This window comes from Leopardus geoffroyi, chromosome C2, assembly GCF_018350155.1.
Source record: "Leopardus geoffroyi isolate Oge1 chromosome C2, O.geoffroyi_Oge1_pat1.0, whole genome shotgun sequence".
Classification (NCBI taxonomy): domain Eukaryota; kingdom Metazoa; phylum Chordata; class Mammalia; order Carnivora; family Felidae; genus Leopardus; species Leopardus geoffroyi.
The window spans coordinates 10,974,074-10,994,109 of NC_059333.1; the positions used below are offsets into that span (position 1 = coordinate 10,974,074).

Here is a 20,036-nt window from a genome sequence, read left to right on the forward strand (position 1 = left end):
ATACATAAAAAAAAAATACAGGGAGAATTCTACCCCCACTCCTGTTCTCCATCTACCCAATTCTCTTCTTCTCCAAATAACTCCCGTTCTTACCGTCTCCAGCCATCCTTAAAGCTTTCCAATGCCAAAAGAAGCCAACTAGATCTATATGATTTCCCCCCTACTTTTTTAGAAAAGGTAACAATACTCTCTTCTTTGCTCTTTTCATTCCACAGTACACGTTGGGGAACTTTACACATCGGTACACGAACAGCTTCCGCATTTCTTTGTCACAGCCGCAGAGTATTCCGTTGTATTATACCCGTGTTACGTTATTGAAATAGAATTCAGATCCCACAAAGGTCACCCACTTACAGCGTACAATTCAGTAGCTTTTAGTATATTCACAGAAGAGTTGTGCATCGAGCACCACAATTAATTTAGCACCCTTTATCATCCCTAAAAGAAACCCTTTACCCCGTAGTTATCACCCCACAACCCCCACCCCAGCCCATGGCAACCACTAATCTACTTTCTGTCTTTATAGATCAGTCTGTTCTGGACATTTCATGCACGTGGAACCATACAATGTATTGTTCTTTGTAACTGGAGCCTTCCACTTGGCATAATGTTTTCAAGGTCCATCCACGTGGCAACACGTGTCCGTACTTCGCTCCTTTTCACTGTCAAATAATATTCCATCATATGGATAGACTGCATTTTACTCCCCAGTCATCAGTGGACAGACATTTGGACTGCTGCCACTTGTTAGCTATTACGAGCAATCCTGCTGTGAACATCCAAACGCAAGTTTTTGTCCAGGCGTTTGTTCCCGTCTCTCCTAGATACAGACCCAAGAGTGGAATTGCCGGACCTTGTGGTCTGTTTTATAATTTGCTTATCTCGTCCCCTCCTGATGGAAGTTTGACCAAATGACATCTTAAAAGCCAACAACCCTTACATGTTTGGCAGGTGCTGGTCTTATTAGCGAGGATTCAGGAGTAGGGCTGGGAACAGTGGCTGCACAGACCCTACCAAAGCTCCCTGCTTTTTTTCTTTTTTCCTCCCAGACTCACTGTTCTAGCACTTTCTGGTTAAATTTACTCCGATTCCAGTGTGGGCTGTGACTCACGGGTGTGGGAAAAGGAAGCACCACTCTTCACAGCTTGACCTGTCATCCCACTGCCCACTGATCCCTGAGGGGGAACCCAGGTCCCTCAGCTATGTCCCCCCCCACCCCCCACCCCCATGCCTGCGTCTTCCCGTCTGGGTTTCCTCATCCGGGAGACAGTCCAAGAGGAAGCTGGTGACTCTTGACCGTGGAGTTTCCTGACCCTGTGACAACAGGCCACTGCCACACCTGACCGTCGGCCACACCTGCGACAGGTGCAGAACAGGGGAATTCAGGAACCATCCAGGCTATAAGCTGGTGAGCCAGCCTCAGGGAGAGCTGGAGACTCCTTGGTACCAGCATTGTTTTTAAACACTCCGTTGCGTTAGGCCTTCTCAACAAGCTTAAGCCAGGAAGTACTTTGTGTTCTGAGCCAACAGGAGACAGATTTCGATCTCTTGATTAACTAAAGGAGAGAAAATGAGTCCCGCTCTTCTCTAAGTTTCTATTTGGTATTGCCCAACAATTCTCCAGGTATCATGTTACTCCCTGCTCAGGAAACTCCGTGCGGCCAGACGTCAGTTGGGTCTTGCAGGAAAGAGTTCTCATTCTGTCTTCTCTTTCCACGGCCGCTGCTTAAACTCGCCTCCCCAGGAGTCAAGGAACAGACCACCTCGTGGAATGTGAGTATTCTGCTTCAGTGCACGGAGGGGCTGTTCTAGAATGACTGCTCTATTTCACAGCATGAAATTAGAAGTGCAAGATGGCACAGATAGAAAGGTTTGCCTTTTTACAGGATGTGCTTATCCATTAAGATACAACCAGCTCATTCTTATTTATTTTTACTTATTTTTTAATTTTTTTAACACTTATTTATTTTTGAGACACAGAGACAGAGTGTGAGTGGGGGAGGGGCAGAGAGAGAGAGAGAGAGAGAGAGAGAGAGAGAGGGAGACACAGAATCGGAAGCAGGCTCCAGGCTCCGAGCTGTCAGCACGGAGCCCGACGCAGGACTTGAACTCATGAACCGTGAGATCATGACCCGTGAGATCATGACCCGAGCCGAAGTCGGAGGTTCAACCGACTGAGCCACCCGGGCGCCCTTTATTTATTTATTTTTTTAAAGAAAAGTGAAGAACAGTGGACTGCCATAATTAAGGTTGTGAGTTTCCTTCATGTGGAAATGGACTACTTTTAAAATGATTTAATGTCCCGTAGTTCTTGGTTGGGTGTACTTTCTATGTATTTGAACACATCACATCCTTCTCTAACAACTCACAGTAGAGTTCTGAGCTCATAATGTGTCTGTGGGATTTATCCTATGACCCATCTGAATACGTCTGTGTTCACACAGGGCAAGAAATGGGGATTTGAGCTGGTCAAGTTCAATTAGAAAACGTCTCACCTTTTTATGTCCTACTTCTGTGGCTTTCCTTCCATTTGCACTGGCTCTCCTAGGAGAGAAAACAGTTTTGAATTAAACAGCAATTAAGATTTTAATCTTCTGGTCTTGGAAGGGCACACGGTGTCATTACCCAGGGGCACCTCACCACGGAAACCAGAGAAGTGCCCACTTGTACCCTTTCCTTTTTAAATTAACTTCTTTTTGAAGATAAATACACATGGTACAAAATGTACGAGAGGGCACTCATGAGAAGTACATCTCATCCCCCGTACTCTTCCCCAAGTGCCTCCACAGGTACTAATTTCTTGTGTATTCTCCCAGGGATATTTTATGCATATATGAGCTTCAAGCAAATAAAATATCCTTCCCTCTTTTATGCATATGATTATATACTGCAACATGGTCAGCTTACTTTTTCTAAGTTTTTTTTTAATGTTTATATTTATTTTTTGAGACAGAGAGAGACAGAGCATGAGCAGGGGAGGGGCAGAGAGAGAGGAGACTCAGAATCCGAAGCAGGCTCCAGGCCCTGAGCCGTCAGCACAGAGCCCGACGCCGGGCTCGAACTCGCCCTTCTGTGAGATCATGACCTGAGCCGGAGTCAGACGCTCAACCGACTGAGCCACCCAGATGCCCCAGCTTACTTTTTCATATATTAATATTTAGTACCCCCCCCAAAAAAAACTCTATTACTTTTTATGGCTCCGTCGTATTCCACATCATGGACTTTCCAAAAGGTGTTAAACTGTCCCCCAATTGACGTTAGTCAGGCTGTTCCTAAGCATTGATCATCACAAGCAATGTTTAAATTTTTTTTTTTTTCCAACGTTTATTTATTTTTGGGACAGAGAGAGACAGAGCATGAACGGGGGAGGGGCAGAGAGAGAGGGAGACACAGAATCGGAAACAGGCTCCAGGCTCTGAGCCATCAGCCCAGAGCCTGACGCGGGGCTCGAACTCACGGACCGCGAGATCGTGACCTGGCTGAAGTCGGACGCTTAACCGACTGCGCCACCCAGGCGCCCCACAAGCAATGTTTAAACATCATTATTGTGGACGTTTTCCAGCATATCTTAGGATAAATTCCTACAGGGACACCCGCTTGGTCAAAGGTAAGTGCATTTGTAATGTCGATAGATATCCTGACTGTGCCTTCCATATTGGTTGTATGAATTTCCACTCTTTCCAGCATTGAGCAAATGCCTGAAAGTATATTCTGAAACATTCGTTTTCAAACTTTATAGATCAGAAAATGTTACCTTGATGTGGTTTTCATTTGCATTTACCTTATTATGAGGAAGACTGGGAAGACTTTTTTTATGTTCCAGATCCCCTTGATTTTCCATCACCTCATTGCCCACGCCCCTATGCATGTTTTTCGACTGAGGCTTTGGACTTTTCTAGTAAGACTGAAGGCTATTAAGAAATTTAGCGATGGGGCACCTTTGGTGGGGGTGGGGGGGCTCATTTGGGAGCGTCTGACTCTTGATTTCGGCTCAAGTCATAATCCTAGGGTCGTGGGATTGAGCCCTGCATCAGGCTCTGCACGGAGCATGGAACCTGCTTAAGATTTTCTCTCTTTCTCTCCCTCTGCTACTCCCCTGCTCTCTCTCTCTCTAAAAAAGTATTTTTTTTTAATTTTGAAAAATATTTATTTATTTTTGAGAGACAGAGAGAGAGGGAGTGCAAGTGGGGGAAGGGCAGAGAGAAGGAGAGACACAGAATTCGAAGCAGGCTCCAGGCTCGCAGCTGTCAGCACAGAGCCTGAGGCAGGGCTCGAACTCACAAGCTGTGGGATCATGACCTGAGCCCAAGTCGGATGCTTAACTGACTGAGCCACCCAGGCGCCCCATAAAAAAAAAGTACTTTTTAAATGTTTATTTTATTTTTTGAGAAAGAGCGAGTGAGTGGGGGGAGGGGCAGAGAGAAAGGGAGACAGAGGATCTGAACCAGGCTCTGTACTGACAGCAGAGAGCCTGATGCGGGGCTTGAACTCACAAACTGGGAGATCATGACCTGAGCTGAAAATGGTCACTTAACAGACTGAGCCACCCAGGTGCCCCCCCCATTTTTTTTAATTTAAGAACTTTCATGATAAAATTGCAGTTTTCCTCTAGTTTTCCATTTGTCTTTGGATTTTTTTTTTTTTTTAATTTTTTTTTTTTTTCAATGTTTATTTATTTTTGGGACAGAGAGAGACAGAGCATGAACGGGGGAGGGGCAGAGAGAGAGGGAGACACAGGATCGGAAACAGGCTCCAGGCTCTGAGCCATCAGCCCAGAGCCCGACGCGGGGCTCGAACTCACGGACCGCGAGATCGTGACCTGGCTGAAGTCGGACGCTTCACCGACTGCGCCACCCAGGCGCCCCTGTCTTTGGATTTTATAGTGTGCCATAACTTTAAAGTTTCCTATGTAGTTGAATTTAAAATTTTCTTCCTGCTTTTTTTTTTTCCTTCTGAATTTTCACATTGTACTTAGAAAGGGATATCCCACACCGCAATACCAAAGGAACAAAATCTGCCTTGATTTTTCTAGTACTTTAAATTCTTTTTTTTATGTTAAAATCTTTGATTGATCTGGACTGTTTTTTGAACCTACGGTGAGAGAGGTACATTCAGTGCTATATATTGTTCTAATGCTCCTTATTGAATAATCTGACTTTTCCCACCTCATCAGAAATGCCTCTTTACTATCTACCAAATTCAGGGTGCCTGGGTGGCCTCACCGGTTGGGCGTCCGACTTCAGCTCAGGTCATGAGCTAGCGTGTTTGTGAGTTCGAACCCCGCATTGGGCTCTGTGCTGACAGCTCAGAGCCTGGAACCTGGAGGCTGCTTCGGATTCTGTGTCTCCCTCTCTCTCTGCCCCTCCTCCTGCTCACACTCTGTCTCTCTCGAAAATAAATAAACGTGAAAAAAATTTTTTTTACTATCTACCCAATTTGCATTCCTAGCCTGTCGATTGTATTTTCACGCTGTTCCATTATTCTGCTTGTGTATCAGCAGCTATTGTAGTTTCATGGGGGGACTTTTTAGGGAGACTTGCACCTGGTTCTGAAGAGCCCCCATGCCCTTTGCAAAGCCCAGTTAAGCCATGGCAGCTGGGCTGTGGGCAAATAAAGCACTCATTCAATGCAAAAAAAAAGTAAATTATTTTTCTGGCTGGCTTCTTTTAAATTTCTGGCTAGGCTAATTTCCACTCACCACTCATTGTTTTCAGATGTTTCCCTCCCTGGTGGTCTAGCGGTTAGGATTGGGCGCTCTCAGATGTTTCCCAATTAGTCTTGAGAGCTGATGTTTTCAATATTCATAGTTTGTCTATTTCGCAAAGAAATTCTACCGATATTTTTACTGCAATCATGTTAGCTGCATAGATTACTTTAGGGGCAATTGATATCTGTACAATGTTGCATCTCCCATTTAAGAACTTGGTGTTTTCGAACCCTTTTGATTTTTAAAAATATATTGATATATATGTTGTCAGGCCCCTGCCCATTCAACAGAGAGAGCCCCTTTAGGCAGCCCCGTGTTTCCCACTGATGTGAGGATCACACTCTCATAGGCTTGGCCAGGCAGCCCTCAGCCCAGGATTCTGGGTCTCATCTGGATCTCTCTGTTTCTCAGTAATCAAGTGGAATCCTCAGGGAGCCCCCAACCCGACCCAGGCCAGCACTGGCCTAGGCTACCTGCTGAGGGACCACATGGAGGGGAAGAATGGCACCAACTCCACCAGGGCCCTGAAACTTCCAGATGGGACCAGCGCTGCCTGGTACATTCTCACCATCATTGGCATCTACGGAGTGATTTTCCTCTTCCGATTGGCCAGCAACATCCTCAGAAAGAATGATAAATCCTTGGAAGATATCTACTACTCAAATTTGACCTCCGAACTCAAAAAGAAAAATCTCCAAAGCAAGGTGGCCAAATGCTCTGCACTGACCTTTAGCAACAGAGCTGTCCTGCAGTCCAACCAGGCCAGCCTGGAACCAAAATGTAAAAACAGTGGGTGCCAAACTGAAATCCAAGGGATCCCTTGAAAGTCAAGGCAAACAGACCTCCACAGAAGAGGCCCAAGTTTCACGCAAGGGGGAGAAGCCTTGAGTCTACCTGGAACCTTGATAGAGGGGTCAAGTCCTTGAGTGGAGCTAGAAGAACATTACTGGGGCACGTACGCCAATGGGAGCATGGCCAAAAGCCAGCGTCCTGTTTCCTTCTCAGGCTTTGTGGCACTTTGAGACGAGACAGCAGAGGCAGTGGCTCCAGTCATACCCATCACTGGAAGAGCCTGTGTCCCAGAGAAGGACATGGAGCATCTAGTGTCCTCAGAGAATCTAGGAGATTCCCGAGGGTGTACGTGAAGGTGGACTCTTGTCATGGAAAGAAGGCTGAATTTGGAGTCAAGCACCCTGGCTTAAAGTTAAACTTCCAGAGGATCACATGAACTTTGAGTGACTTGTGGCTCTTACCTGGAACACATGGCAGTGGGATAGATGGTTTCAAAGAGCCATTCGTTCTAGAGGTTCTCACTAGAATATAGAACCAAGGTTGTTAACAGCAGACGTTAGTCAGAAGTCCTTCATTGTCACTGAGGGTGTGTGATCCACTGAAAAAAAGCATTAGTTTCGGAGGTGGAGGCATCAAACTCTAGCCTGGGTTTGATTCTTGACCACTTTGGCCTCGCCTCTCTGGAACTTAGCTCCCACACAGATAAAATGAGAATGATGATGCCTGTTTTGCCAATCTTACAAAGCGGGTAAGAGCTAATGGCATCACGCATATGAGCATATTTTTCCAAGTAAAGTACATATGTAAAATATAAGCCTTGTGTTCATAGTGGCGATGGTGGTTGATGCTGATGGTGGCATTGGTGTCGGTGGTGACGGTCGTGATGGTTGATGCCAGTTGGTGTTGTTGGTAGTGGTTGATGTTGATGGTGGTGACGGTGGTGTTGGTGGCGGTTGATGTTACGGGGGATGGTGGTGGTTATACTCTTGTGGAGGAGGAAACAACCAGTCCGCTGGCCATTAGTCCGCAAACAATGGCTACATTACCTTCTATTAAGAGGATCCATCTGCATAACAGTTGATGACCTGAACGCTGGGTCAAGTCCATCAGATTCAAATTTTCCATGTAGACAAAACAGTTACTTTTGGGTTTTGTTGTTTTAGACATCACATGATTTACTCAAATGTTTTTATAAATACCTGTTACTTATAGACTTGTCTCTGCCTAAAAAGAAATAAGACCTTGCCTAGATGATGGATTAGAGACCGTGATTAGCGAACCTTCTGCAAGTGGCTTTCGGCAGGCAGAGTGATAAATTATATTTTGTACCGATGTCTGTGAAGTTTATACAATTCAGCTCTTGGAGACATTCCCTGGACTACAAATGAATTCTTTTCTCCCTGTCTGCAGACAGTGGTCTGCAGTCAGCCCCACAATTTCATAAAGGTCAGAGTGAAACCCCAAGCTTTTGTTTTTAGAGGGGGATATAGACTTCCAAGTGTTTTTTCTTTTTTAGAATATTTTCCACATCATCACCTCACAGGTTATCCAACAAAAGTGTTGGCTCGTTTATATTGTTAGGGTCGGGCATCATCCATATGTTTGAGATGCTTATAGGGCAGGATAAAACAGGATTAAGAAATATAGACAAAAAAATATATAATCCATAGTGACTACGAGCATGGAATGCATTAAAATGGGAGTCAAGGTCAGAACTTCGGTGGATTTGAAGATAGTCTTCTGTTGGTTGCTTCCCCAGCATGCATTTCCCCCTTCCTTAACCCAACTGCTCCTAATGTGCATTTGGAGATTCATGGGGCACTAAGGAAGCTGAAACTACTCCCAGTTCAAGGCCTGAAATAAGAGACCTAGGTTGATCCAAACAGTGCTTTCCATGTCCTGGCTTCACTGATTAGGTGAACTCATGACCTAAGTAAGCTTACCCAGTCAGAATGATTGGATAGATTTTTTTTTTTTTCAACGTTTATTTATTTTTGGGACAGAGAGAGACAGAGCATGAACGGGGGAGGGGCAGAGAGAGAGGGAGACACAGAATCAGAAACAGGCTCCAGGCTCTGAGCCATCAGCCCAGAGCCTGATGCGGGGCTCGAACTCCCGGACCGCGAGATCGTGACCTGGCTGAAGTCGGACGCTTAACCGACTGCGCCACCCAGGCGCCCCTCGATTGGATAGATTTTAAAGGGGGATTCTGGGACCCAAAAGTTCTGTCTTGCTCAGGATGGCATTAAATGCAGATCTGAGCCTGCAATCGCTGAAGCCATTTTGCCAATATCAGAAAAGCCAATTTGAGGGCAAAAACGAACATAGAGAACTACGAAAATCACAGAGACTAGAGTCCCAACCAGACTGTACTAAAAGCCCGCATCGCCACAGGGCTGTTTTAGTTTGTGAGCCAAGAAATTTCCTTTATTAAGCTTTGTGACCCCCTCAACCAAAAATATCCTATATGATACCACTGGATAAATAATATCCTGAAGGAAGTGGGCCTTGAAGGAGAATTTGAAAAGAGGAGCAGAGTGATATGGTAAGTTGGGATCACTCCTTTCACCAAGGTTTTTATATTTCTAGGATTTTTATATATTTTTTTAAGATTTTTTTAACGTTTATTTATTTTTGAGACAGAGAGAGACAGAGCATGAACGGGGGAGGCGCAGAGAGAGAGGGAGACACAGAATCGGAAGCAGGCTCCAGGCTCTGAGCCATCAGCCCAGAGCCTGACGTGGGGCTCGAACTCACCAACCGTGAGATCATGACCTGGGCCGAAATCGGGCGCTTAACCGACCGAGCCACCCAGGCGCCCCAATTATTATGAATGTTTTATGCAAAATCCCTTAAATCTAAAATGCTCAGGGTTGGAGTAATCAACCACTATCTTGGCCAACCACACGTAGGTGGACCAGTGGGAAAGGTGCCAGCACCGCGGTGTGAGTGCTCAGTCCAGCAAGTGGGGAAGAGATTTTGTACATTCCACCAACTCTGGTGGAGACAGAAATAGAGCAAGCTGATTCCCAACATTCCAGACACTTTTTCTTTCTTTGTCCCTATAGTAAGTTAGTCCAGATTAGGAGATCGGGTCAGATAAAGGCCTTCCTCTGAAATGGAAACTACTTAAAATCAATGCAGAATGTATCTGGGTTAATAGTTTCCAGGAATGGCTCTTCTGGGGACTTGTGGCTGACGGTACCACGATTTGTATGAAATCAAATCCAGGTAAGTTATCAGAGCTTTCACGGGTGTTTGGAACACATCTATCCTAACTAAAATTCTTATCGGCTCAGCTTCGTTTTCATTTTTCTGGCGTGATATGATTACCACGACATTTTTAAAGAGGGTTTAAAAACAGATTAAAGACTAAACATGTGTTAGCTCTTCCTAGAGTGGCTGGTGGCTCTGATTCTCATAACTGAATCTGATTGTCTAGATTTCTACTAGGGCAGAAGCACGTCAATTCATTCTTCAGTTAGAGTTCTTCTCCTGGCAACAATAGAAACCCACTCTAGCTAACTCATGCCCTCCCCCCTCCCCAAAGAGGGATCTGTGGGAAGGCAACTGAGGCAGCTCCCAGAATCAAAAGGATAGCAGTTTACCCAGGCCTCAGGAGGGAGGGACATTAGTCTGTCTGAAGCCCTCACTCACATGCCCCAGTCGGAGAACCTTTTTTCCAGGGTCCTCCCAGAAGATGACTCACCTTCCGTGCTGCCTCTCTGGACCCCGCTCGCCTTTCAAACGGCAGAGGGGACTATTGCCTTGGGTCAGGGCGGCAGGTGCCTACTCCTTAGACCAATCACTGAGGGTGGGCTCAAGGAATTGAGTTCTGACTGGCTGAGGCTGAGTCATGTGCTCCCTCGTGTGGCCTGAGGGCCATAAAATCTATGGAGAAATTGCCAATAAAAAGAGCATTGCTCAGGTATCCCCTCCTGTGAAACCTTGACCTAAGGCAGAGCTGGTGGCTCCCCCAGGGGCTGCAACACTTGGCAAACACTTGGACGAGTCAACGAGAAATTCGTATTTAACAGAATCTCTCCAAGGTTGGGAACCGCGTTTGTTTGCCAAGTGTTTGGTGCAGGAAGGGAGACCCCAGGGGCTCAGGAACGTGGGTGGAACTATTCTACAGGAGATAAGGAGAAGAAGTCGCTTCTCAGGAGAAAGGGAAAAGACAAAGAGGCGGGAGTAGGTTAGGGACCCAGCAGGATGGCAGGATACCTTGAGAAATGTCCTTGAGGTGACTTACCCGCCAGCACCCGGCCCCCCGCCCCTGCCCTTATCTACAGTGTTAGGAAACTCATGAAATAAAGGCTTGAAGAGAGGGGGCGCCTGGATGCTCACTTGGTGGACGGAGTGTCTGAAACCTTGATCTGGGGGTTTATCTTGGGGCCGAAGCCCCACACTGGGTGTAGAGATTACTTTAAAAAAAAAATAAAATCTATACAAACAAACAAATAAATAAGTGCTTGAAGTGAGTGATCTGGGAAACAGCGAAGGGGAGCAGTGATGTGTCTGGTCTGGTGCAGGTGAACTGAAGCAGCTAGCAGATATGGAATGTTGGGGCAAAAGTGCTGTGTGTTTTCGTTTTTAACATTTATTTAAACATGAGAGAGACTGAGCGGTGAGCAGGGCAGGGTCAGAGAGGGAGGGGAGCTAGAGAATCCCAAGCAGGCTCCACGCTGTCAGCACAGAACCTGATGCGGGGCTCGAACTCACAAACTGCAAGATCACGATCTGAGCTGAAACCTACTTGGATGCTTAACCCACCGAGCCACCCAGGCGCCCCAAAAGTGCTGTGTTCTAATTTTAGTTTTGGGTTAGTTTCAGGTGAACGGTCAAGAACTAACCGATGTCTTGGGGAGGCTGGTATCCGATTCAACCAAATCGCTGTAGGGTGGGTGCGAGAGAGAGGGAAGGGTGGAGGTGGGTGCTTGAAGGAGGCTCCTGAAAGCTAGGTCCCTCTGTTAGAGCACTTCTCACATAATACTGCAACTTTTGGTCTGCAGTCTGCTTCCTCCGCTGACCCAGGAGAATATTATTTTAACAGAAGGACAGTAAGAACTTAAGAATAAAGACAAGAATAACTGTGACATTACCGGGTCCTTGCAAAACACACAATAAATATTTGCTGAATGAATGAAGGATGCATACACTAGTGGGTCAGTTCAGTTCCCTATAACGAGAGCTATTTCATTGGGAACAATAGGTCCTAACAATTTTCACCCGCCACTTTCTTCCGGTGGGAATGTCCAGTCTCCAGACAAAAGAGAGTGAGCATGGAATTTGAAGAAGCCCATTTGTTGTTCTCAAGGAACGAAGTACCAGTAAAACCTTGGACTGCAAGCAACTTGTTCTGTGAGTGTTCCGCAAGACGAGCAAGCATTTCTGATAGATTTTAACTGATAAACAAGTGATATCTTACAATATGTGTAGTATGTGATGCCGAGTGATCACATGATCACAACCGAGCCAATGGTTCTTGGAATTCCCTTGGATATACAAGTGTTTTGGATGACAAGCCTGTTTCCAGAATGAATTGTGCTCGCCAACCAAGATTTTACTGTAGTTCCAGCAAGCAAAGGAATTTGGATTATTACTGTTTACAATCTCTCTGTGTGTTTAGAAAGTACATTTATCTTTCGATCTCACTTGGGTCTTTATAGCAACTGTGGGGGCTGGGCAAGTGTCCAGCTTTGGCCCTGGTGGCTTCCTTTCTGCCAATATGTCCCATTCATTTGTCTGCCTTCAAACCAGCTCATATATTTCTTCCAGAAAACCTTCTCCCCTGGCCCAGCCTCCTAAAGATGTGCTTTTAAAAAATATCAATACTAGGGGCACCTTGGTGCCTGTGTGCCTGGGTGGCTCAGTCCGTTAAGTGTCTGGCTCTTGATTTTGGTTCAGGTCATGAACTCATTGTTTGTGAGTTTGAGCCCTTGTATCAGGCTCTACGCTGACAGTGTATAACCTGCTTGGGATTCTGTCTCCTCTCTCTCTGCCCCTCCCCTGCTTGTTCTGTCTCTCTCTTTCTCCGAATAAATAAATACTTAAAAACTTTTTTTTTATGTTTACTTATTTTTGAGGGAGACAGAGGCAGAGTGTGAGCGGGGGAGGGGCAGAGAGAGAGGGAGACACAGAATCCAAAACAGGTTCCAGCCTCTGAGCTGTCAGCCCCGACGCGGGGCCCGAACTCACGAACCTCGAGATCATGACCTGGGCCGAAGTCAGACACCCAACCGACTGAGCCGCACAAGCACCCCAACACTTAATTTCACAAAAAGAATGATCCAATTATGGGAAGAAAGTATTAAAATATAGAAAGAACTCTAAAACATACCCTAGGGCTGAGGGAGAGTGTCCAGGAAAGGACAGACTTGGAAGGAGGTCCCCTCCCCAAAGCTGGGGTTCAGGACCCGTTGGCAAAGCCCTGGTTGTAGCCACTGGAAGGTGGAAACGTTTGTTGGGTTGCCTGGGCCTGAGCTGGGCCACAGTCTCTGGGCAGTAGGAAGCAATTTCCCAGGGCACAGGAGGGCCAACGCTGGTGGACAGGCGCACGGAAAGAATTAGGGTGTAGGGACCCGCTCACTGGCAGGCGGGTGCAGAGTCACCTGTCATGGAAGCTATGATAATAGCCAGCCAAGGATAGGGGACGGCATGTAAGGGCGTTGATAGTGTTCTAGGGACTGAACATTTGTGTCCCCCCAATGTATAGGCTAAGTCCCTCATCTCCATCGTAATGGTATTTAGAAGTGAGATCTTTGGAAGGTACTGGTTTTAGATGAGGTCATGAGGCTGGGGCCCCCATGATGGGATTAGGGGCCCTATCTGAAGAGAGACACCAGAGCTCTCCCTTTCTGCTGGGTGAAGCAATAAGGTGGCAAACCGGGAAGAGCCTTCACCGGACACGGAATCTGCCAGCATCTTGATCTTGGACTCCCAGTCTTCGGAACCATGAGAAATAAACATCGGTTGTCTAAGCCCCCATTCTCTCGGCTGTCGTTATGATAGTGTAAGACACAGCGTCAAAGGAAAAGAAGAATTGGACACTTACTCAGGGTGGCAGGACGGATTGTATTCCGATGACTGCCCTAGGGGAGGGAGACTCCAGTATAGACTGAGCTCCCCTCCAACTGGGACAAAGGTGAGAGCAGATAAGGAACAAAAAAGGACTGGAGCTGTGTAGACGTGGAAGGTTCCAGAAGAGGGTAGGTGGAGGATTACTGAAAACGCTTTGGCAAGCTGGGTTGTGCACAAGGCGCACACTGTGGGGACAATGCGTATTTTGTTGTCTCGCGGCACTGTGTTTTCTTGAGCAAAGACTCAGCATGGGGCTGGGGTCACCTTTCTGGACACAGCCTAGTGTGGGTGAAGGCCAGTTTGGTCAAGTCTCTTCGCACAGGGTACAGGTGAGTCCTTTGTGCCGGAGGGAGCTCAGAGTTCACAGGAGCCCGCTCACTGGCAGGTAGAGTCTGGCCTGGGCTATGGAGTACCATGGCGTCTGCATCAGAAAGGCCACGGGAAACAACCCTCTGGGCCTCACACAGATGGCGGTGCCGGGCTCCCCTGTGCCTGCCCAGCAGCCTCGGCTCTGCGAAGCCTGGGGTATCACTTCCGGTTGCTCGGAGATCGTAGCCCAGCCCAGGCCCAGGCATCCCTGGGAACTTCTCTATCCAGTGGCCTCATTCCTCCATCAAGGTCTGAACCCCAGCCTCGAGAAGGGGACCCTCCTCCAAGTTTGTCCTTCCCTGGGCACTCTTCTTTAGCCCCGGCGCAACTTTAGAGTTCTCTTTAGAGTTTTAGAGTTCTCTTTACATCTTTTTAGCATCTCCTCTGTTTCAGTTAGGAATTCTGTACCTTAAACATCCATACCTCATTGTGTGGCTTCTGTCTCCTGATTGCTTCCAGAATGACACAAGGTCTAGGTTAAAGAATGAACGTTCGCGGCCAAGCAAGCTTGAGCAGTGGCGGACGAAACGAAGTCTAACAGGCTTCTGGACCCTGAGGTTACGGGAAGCTTTTAATGTAATCTGCAGCGTAGATAATGGGCCACTTCTTTCACTGAGCCTGGTGAGAGACTAATGCTCAGTGTGGGGTGTGATCCATTACAACGAAACATCAGTCACAGAGAGCAAGAGACAGAACCCGGAGGATCGTGAGCCTTTCACCTGTTCTGCGTTTACTATAACTCGAGTTAAATCAACCAATAAATTCGTATGTACCCAATACCTGCGTTGTGCACACACTTTGCTACATAAAGCCTAAGACTGCTTTGGTTTTGGTGGCTCACAGCCCGGAGGATGTAAAAGACACAAGGTTTACTTTAGCCCAATACATACGTTAAGCAAGAGGTGCCATCGGACAGCACATAATTAACTATAAAAAGGGTGATGGCAAGCGCTCAGAGGTCAGGAAGGAAAACAAACCACATGTTTACTTGTATTGAGGATGCTTCCCAGATAACAGCCTATAACCCACTTTTTCTTTCCCTCCCTCTCTTTTCTGCTCTCAACCTCATTTTTCTTTTCTTTTCTTTTCTTTTTTTTATGTTTATATATTTTTGAGAGACAGAGCACGAGTGGGGCAGGGGCAGAGAGAGAGGGAGACGCAGAATCCGAAGCAGGCTCCACGCTCTGAGCTGTCAGCATAGAGCCTGACGCGGGGCTTGAACCCACAAACTGTGAGATCACGACCTGAGCTGAAGTCGGACGCTTAACCCACCAAGCCACCCAGGTGCCCACCCCCCCCAACCTCATCTTTCCGAAGCAGCCTTATCAAAGTAGCACTTTACATCAGCGCAGGGCAAGTAATTCTTGTCCTGAGGTCATGTGATTCTCCAGACACACTTTAGGGGCCCCGAGCTCTGTGTTGCTCTCTTGTGACACCAAATGTGTGGGATCTCCACACCAACAACCAGTTCTCCAGTTCTCCAGCCCCTAGTTGTGTGTCCTACAATTCAATTCCATTCTGACACTAACTGTCCAGAGTTAGTACAGACCCCACGGGCTGAAAGCTCAGTCCCACAGGATGGCCCCCACTCCAGATGCCAGTCTCAAGTTCCTAATTGTCACCTGTGTGACCAACTGGCTCTAAATCAGGGATTCCCTTAACACCCTCCTTAGGTTCAGTAATTTTCTCGAACAGTGTGAGAAATAAGCCCAAGGACCCAATCAAAGGAGGGACATGGAGACTTGGAGCACAGTGAAGCGAGGCTTTAACCAACGTTCTAGCAAGAGCAGGTGTCTGACGAACAGGCACACTCCGGGCAGTTACAGCAGACAATTTATCTCCTAGCCTGCGAGTCCCTCCCCTGGTTCTTCATTGGCTGAGCACTACAGAGGTAAGTCCCTCCCCTGGTTCCTCATTGGCTGAGCACTACAGAGGTGACAGCCTTACCAGGAAGTTGCCTGTGCCCCTGTAAGGCAAAAATAGTCTGATTGGAACAAATGTACGTTCCCTGAGGGACACAGAGACTTTCGGTCCCTCCTCCCTTGGTTCTTTGGCACATGCTCATTGCAAAGCCCATGAAAATAAGCCCGTGAAACGGAGAGGGGAAGAAGAACCAGGAAGTGAAGTGTCTAAGGGTTTGGGACTCCATTATGGGGGAACCCACTGTTAATTAGCACAGCTTTTATCTAGTATTTCTGAAAACGAATCATCTCCCTTACTTTCTCACTCAGCTTGAACAGAACTCAGGAAAAGATTTTACTGACTAGATTACCAGTTTACTCTCAAGGATACAACTTGGGGAGTTCCAGATGGAAGAGCTCCACGGGGGGGGGGGGGGAGGATGGGGGGAAAGGGTGTGAAGCTTCCAAGCTCTCTGAGCGGCACCACCTTCCCAGGCATCTCCATGTGTTCAGCAACTCAAAAGCTTTCTGAATCCCATTTTTAGGGGATGTTATGCAAGCTTCATTAGGTAGGCAGCATTGATTAAATCAGTGGCCACTGGTGATTTAATCCAATCTCCAGCCCTTCTCCCCTCCTTAGAGGTTGGCGTGGGACGGAAAGTTCCAACCTCCTAATCACACTGTTGGTTCCTATGGCAGCCAGCACCCATCCTGCTGTCTCAGGGCCCACCAAGGTCACCTTATTAGCATAGACTCAGGTACAGTCGAAAGGGGCTTGTTATGAATAATAAAATGTTCCCACTCAGGACCTTGCACTGGTTTTTGAAGCTCTGTGCTAGGTATGAGGCACAGACCAAATACATGTTGCTTATCTGGCAGGCATGCAAAGGCCCACGCACTGTGCTGGGACCAGCAAGACAGAGAAACAGTCTCCTGGAGAAGGCAGTGTCAAGGGACCACCCAGGACAAACCAATATGAGCAAAGCTGGAGGTAAACCGGGATCTTTGGGAGCAGAGAAGGGGCAGGTAACCCCGCGGCCAGAGAAAGTGGGGGGCAGGGGAGGATGATGCAAAGGAGGGCTCCAGGAGAAGGGTCACTCATCGCAGACCTGGCATGTAAGAAATGCCCCTCCAGAGGGACGGATTCTGTGCGGATCGCTTTCAGAAGGCATCATGGTCTCTCTTAGGTTTCTTCGTGGCATATGGACCCCCCCCTTCCCCCTCCAAATTAGACTCCTCCTCCAAGACCTGGTGAGATGGCCACATCGGTGCATGACAGAAGACAAGTCTTCCACAGTCCGCAAACTCTTTGTAAGAAAAGCATGGGCAAAGTGTTGGTAATTTGGGACGATTATGTTGCAACACAACGGAAAAATTGATCAATAAACCTCAAGTCAGGGCAGAAAAAGAGATTTAGGTCATCCACTGTCAGCACTGGCTATACAGCCATATAGTTTGACACACTGGAAAATTCAATGAAGTGAAACCAACAAGCAAGATTATGTTGATGAGTCTTCAATAAAAGTCGTAAATGTTAAATTAGGCCGTATGGTTTTGATGTCGTAGATTTCTGGTTGCTCTCCCATGCACACAAAGCCTGAAGTTCTTTAGAGAGTATTATTATTGTAATTAGTATTTGCCAGGCAGATGCTGAGCTATCTGCCCCCAAGTCAGGTTCTCCCTGCTGTTGTTAGTAACCCTGATTATCTGGAGCCTTCTGCCCCAAGCTGTCACCAAAGCCCAGACAAGCACATTCACGCGTGTCCCTTTATTAGTCCAAAGGTTGGGGAGGGGGGGAGCGGCCGCCTCTCTAAACCAGGCAGGGCCCTTTATCCCACACCCCCTGCCTTGCAAACCCATTTAGTACAGTTATATCAGGAAGTTTAATTAGCAGAAAACAAGTGGGGGTCCCGGCAGGAGCCCAGGCTGCGTCTCCCGCTGGGGCTGGATGTGTTTGAACAGGTGTTGGTGAGGCTTTTTGCACAAAGGACAGAAGACAGATCTGTTCCTCGGGAAAGAGAGACGCAAGGAAGCAAGGTCAGCACTCTCTTGAAGTCCGAGGGTGCAAAAGTCCGAGCAAGAATCCTGAGATTTATTGGGGCGGGGGGGCTGCTTAAGTCACAGCACATCCCAAACCACGCGATCGGTGGGGAGCAGATTGTACAGATTGCCTTGAGTCTGGAGCAAGAGTTGGCGTGGCTTCCTCCAGAAAAGTCCGGAGCTTCTGGGGAGATGGCCGAACACATGAACCAAACTCACGGTACTGTCAAAAAGGCAGGTAGGTAGGGGCACCTGGGTGGCTCGGTAGGTTAGGCATCTGACTTCGGCTCAGGTCATGATCTCGCAGTTCCTGAGTCTGAGCCCCGTTCGAGTCTGTTCAAGTCTGTGCTGACAGCTCAGAGTCTGGAGCCTGTTTCTGTGTCTCCCTCTCTCTCTGCCCCTCCCCTGCCCTCTCTCTCTCTCTCTCTCTCTCAAGAATAAATAAACATTAAAAAAAATTATAAAAATAAAAAAAAGTTTTTTTAAAAAGGGGGGTAGGGAAAATACAGGCAGGGTGTACAACCATGTACCCGTTAAAAGCACAATTGGAAGAGAAGAAAACTAACATTACATGAACACTACCAAATGCTAGGTGCTCTGACATACTCCAGCCCAGACGGTCTCCTCATCAACTCCATAAGGGGGGGTGCTCTTAGGGAACTGAGGCTCAGAGACGTGGAAAAAAACTTGTCTATGTCACTCACCTGGCAAGAGGTCCAAAGCGAGGTTTATCGGATTCAGAAGTCCATGTGATGTTTCTACTAAGTCTTTGTCCACAATCCACTTTCATTTTCATTCAAGGCAAGGAGTGGGAAGGCTACTAGTCTGGTTGAGGTTTATTTCTGTCTCACTCTGTTCCGTGTTATTACGTCCCTTACTCTGAGACCCGGGTTTCTGGCACCGTCCCTCTCTGAAACATTGCTGGTCTCGTGTTGAAGGAATGAGCTCTGGAGGGTCTCACCTAGACGATTAAATGCTCCAGCCTGAAGGGATATTCATGACTTCCATCAACCACTCATTGGCGAGAATCACCCAATGGCTGCTTCCAACCACAAGGTGGTGGGGAAGCGGTCTCTTACCTACCATGTGTCTGGAAGGCCAAGAGCCCAAATCCAGGGAATAGTACTAACAGATACCATGGAGTTGATGCAGACGTGGAGTTCTCAAACCAGGTGCTATGCACTGAAGGTGCCCTCCAAAGTTCATGTTGAAATCCTAAACCCCATTGTGATCGTGTTAGGAGGTGGAGCCTTGGGAAGGAGAACGGGGTCATGAGGACGGAGACCCTGTGATGGGATTAGTGCCCTCATAAGAAGACAAGGGAAGTTTGCGTCTCTCCACTCTCCCCATGTGGGGATATAACGAGAACACGGTCATCTGCAAACCAAGGGTGGGCCTATCAACAGACGTGGGATCTACTGGCACCTTGATCTTTAACTTGCCAGCCTCCAGAGCCATGAGAAATAAATGTTTTCTGTGTAAGGCCTCCAGTCTCTGGTAACCTGTCACAGCAGCTGGAACAGACTAACACACCATGTTCCGTGGGATTCCTCAGGCCACTAGAGGGAGAAAGGAAAAGCCCAAACCCATCTCCTACTTTTTCTCTTCTGCATTTATAGAAAACAAACATTTCTATATTAAAAAGGGATAAAAATGGTTTTCTGTTTTTATGCTATATAAACATATGTCTATGTTCCTTTCAAAACTAGCCCGGCCGGCTCTCCCGTTACTGCACCCCATAGGCTCCCCCCGACCCCCACCCCAGGGCCTCATTAAAACTTGTTCTAAGATAGGGATTCTCACCTTGGTTTCACTTGAAAATCATGCAGATACTTGAAAAATCTTGATGATGCCCAGGCCTCACCCTAGACCAGTTCCTTCAGAACCTCTGAGCGTGGGGGCCAGACATAGACAACTCTGTAAGCTCCCCCAGATGATTCCTCCATACACCCCACTGACCACCAGGCAGACCCCAGAAGGAGTTGGAAACTCTGTGGGCTTGTTCTCGTCTGCCAGGTGAGGGCCCTCGGAGAAGCCAGAGATGGGAGTTTGCCTCAGTAGTTACCCTGACTAATGGTTCCGGCTCTTTCTCCGCAGTGGGAGCTGGGAATAATGCAGGAAGAGGGCCATGGGAGGAGTGCCTAGGG

The 20,036-nt window shown here is 47.4% G+C and overlaps 1 protein-coding gene across 1 annotated transcript; it reads left to right on the top strand.

The window, feature by feature from the left end:
- The first annotated feature begins 2,722 nt into the window (after positions 1-2,722).
- SMIM34 (small integral membrane protein 34) lies at positions 2,723-6,531 on the top strand. Its single transcript, XM_045437044.1, has 2 exons — positions 2,723-2,789; positions 6,119-6,531. The coding sequence occupies exons 1-2, from the start codon at positions 2,723-2,725 to the stop codon at positions 6,529-6,531; spliced, it is 480 nt and encodes a 159-aa protein (XP_045293000.1).
- Positions 6,532-20,036: the final 13,505 nt, after the last annotated feature.

What these genes read in the sequence shown, in the direction of transcription:
- SMIM34 (XM_045437044.1), top strand. Translation starts at nt 2,723, where the DNA reads ATGTACGAGAGGGCACTCATGAGAAGTACATCTCATCCCCCGTACTCT. An exon ending in TTCCCCAAGTGCCTCCACAG is followed by an intron (nt 2,790 to 6,118) that starts GTACTAATTTCT and finishes TCTGTTTCTCAG; the next exon opens with TAATCAAGTGGAATCCTCAG.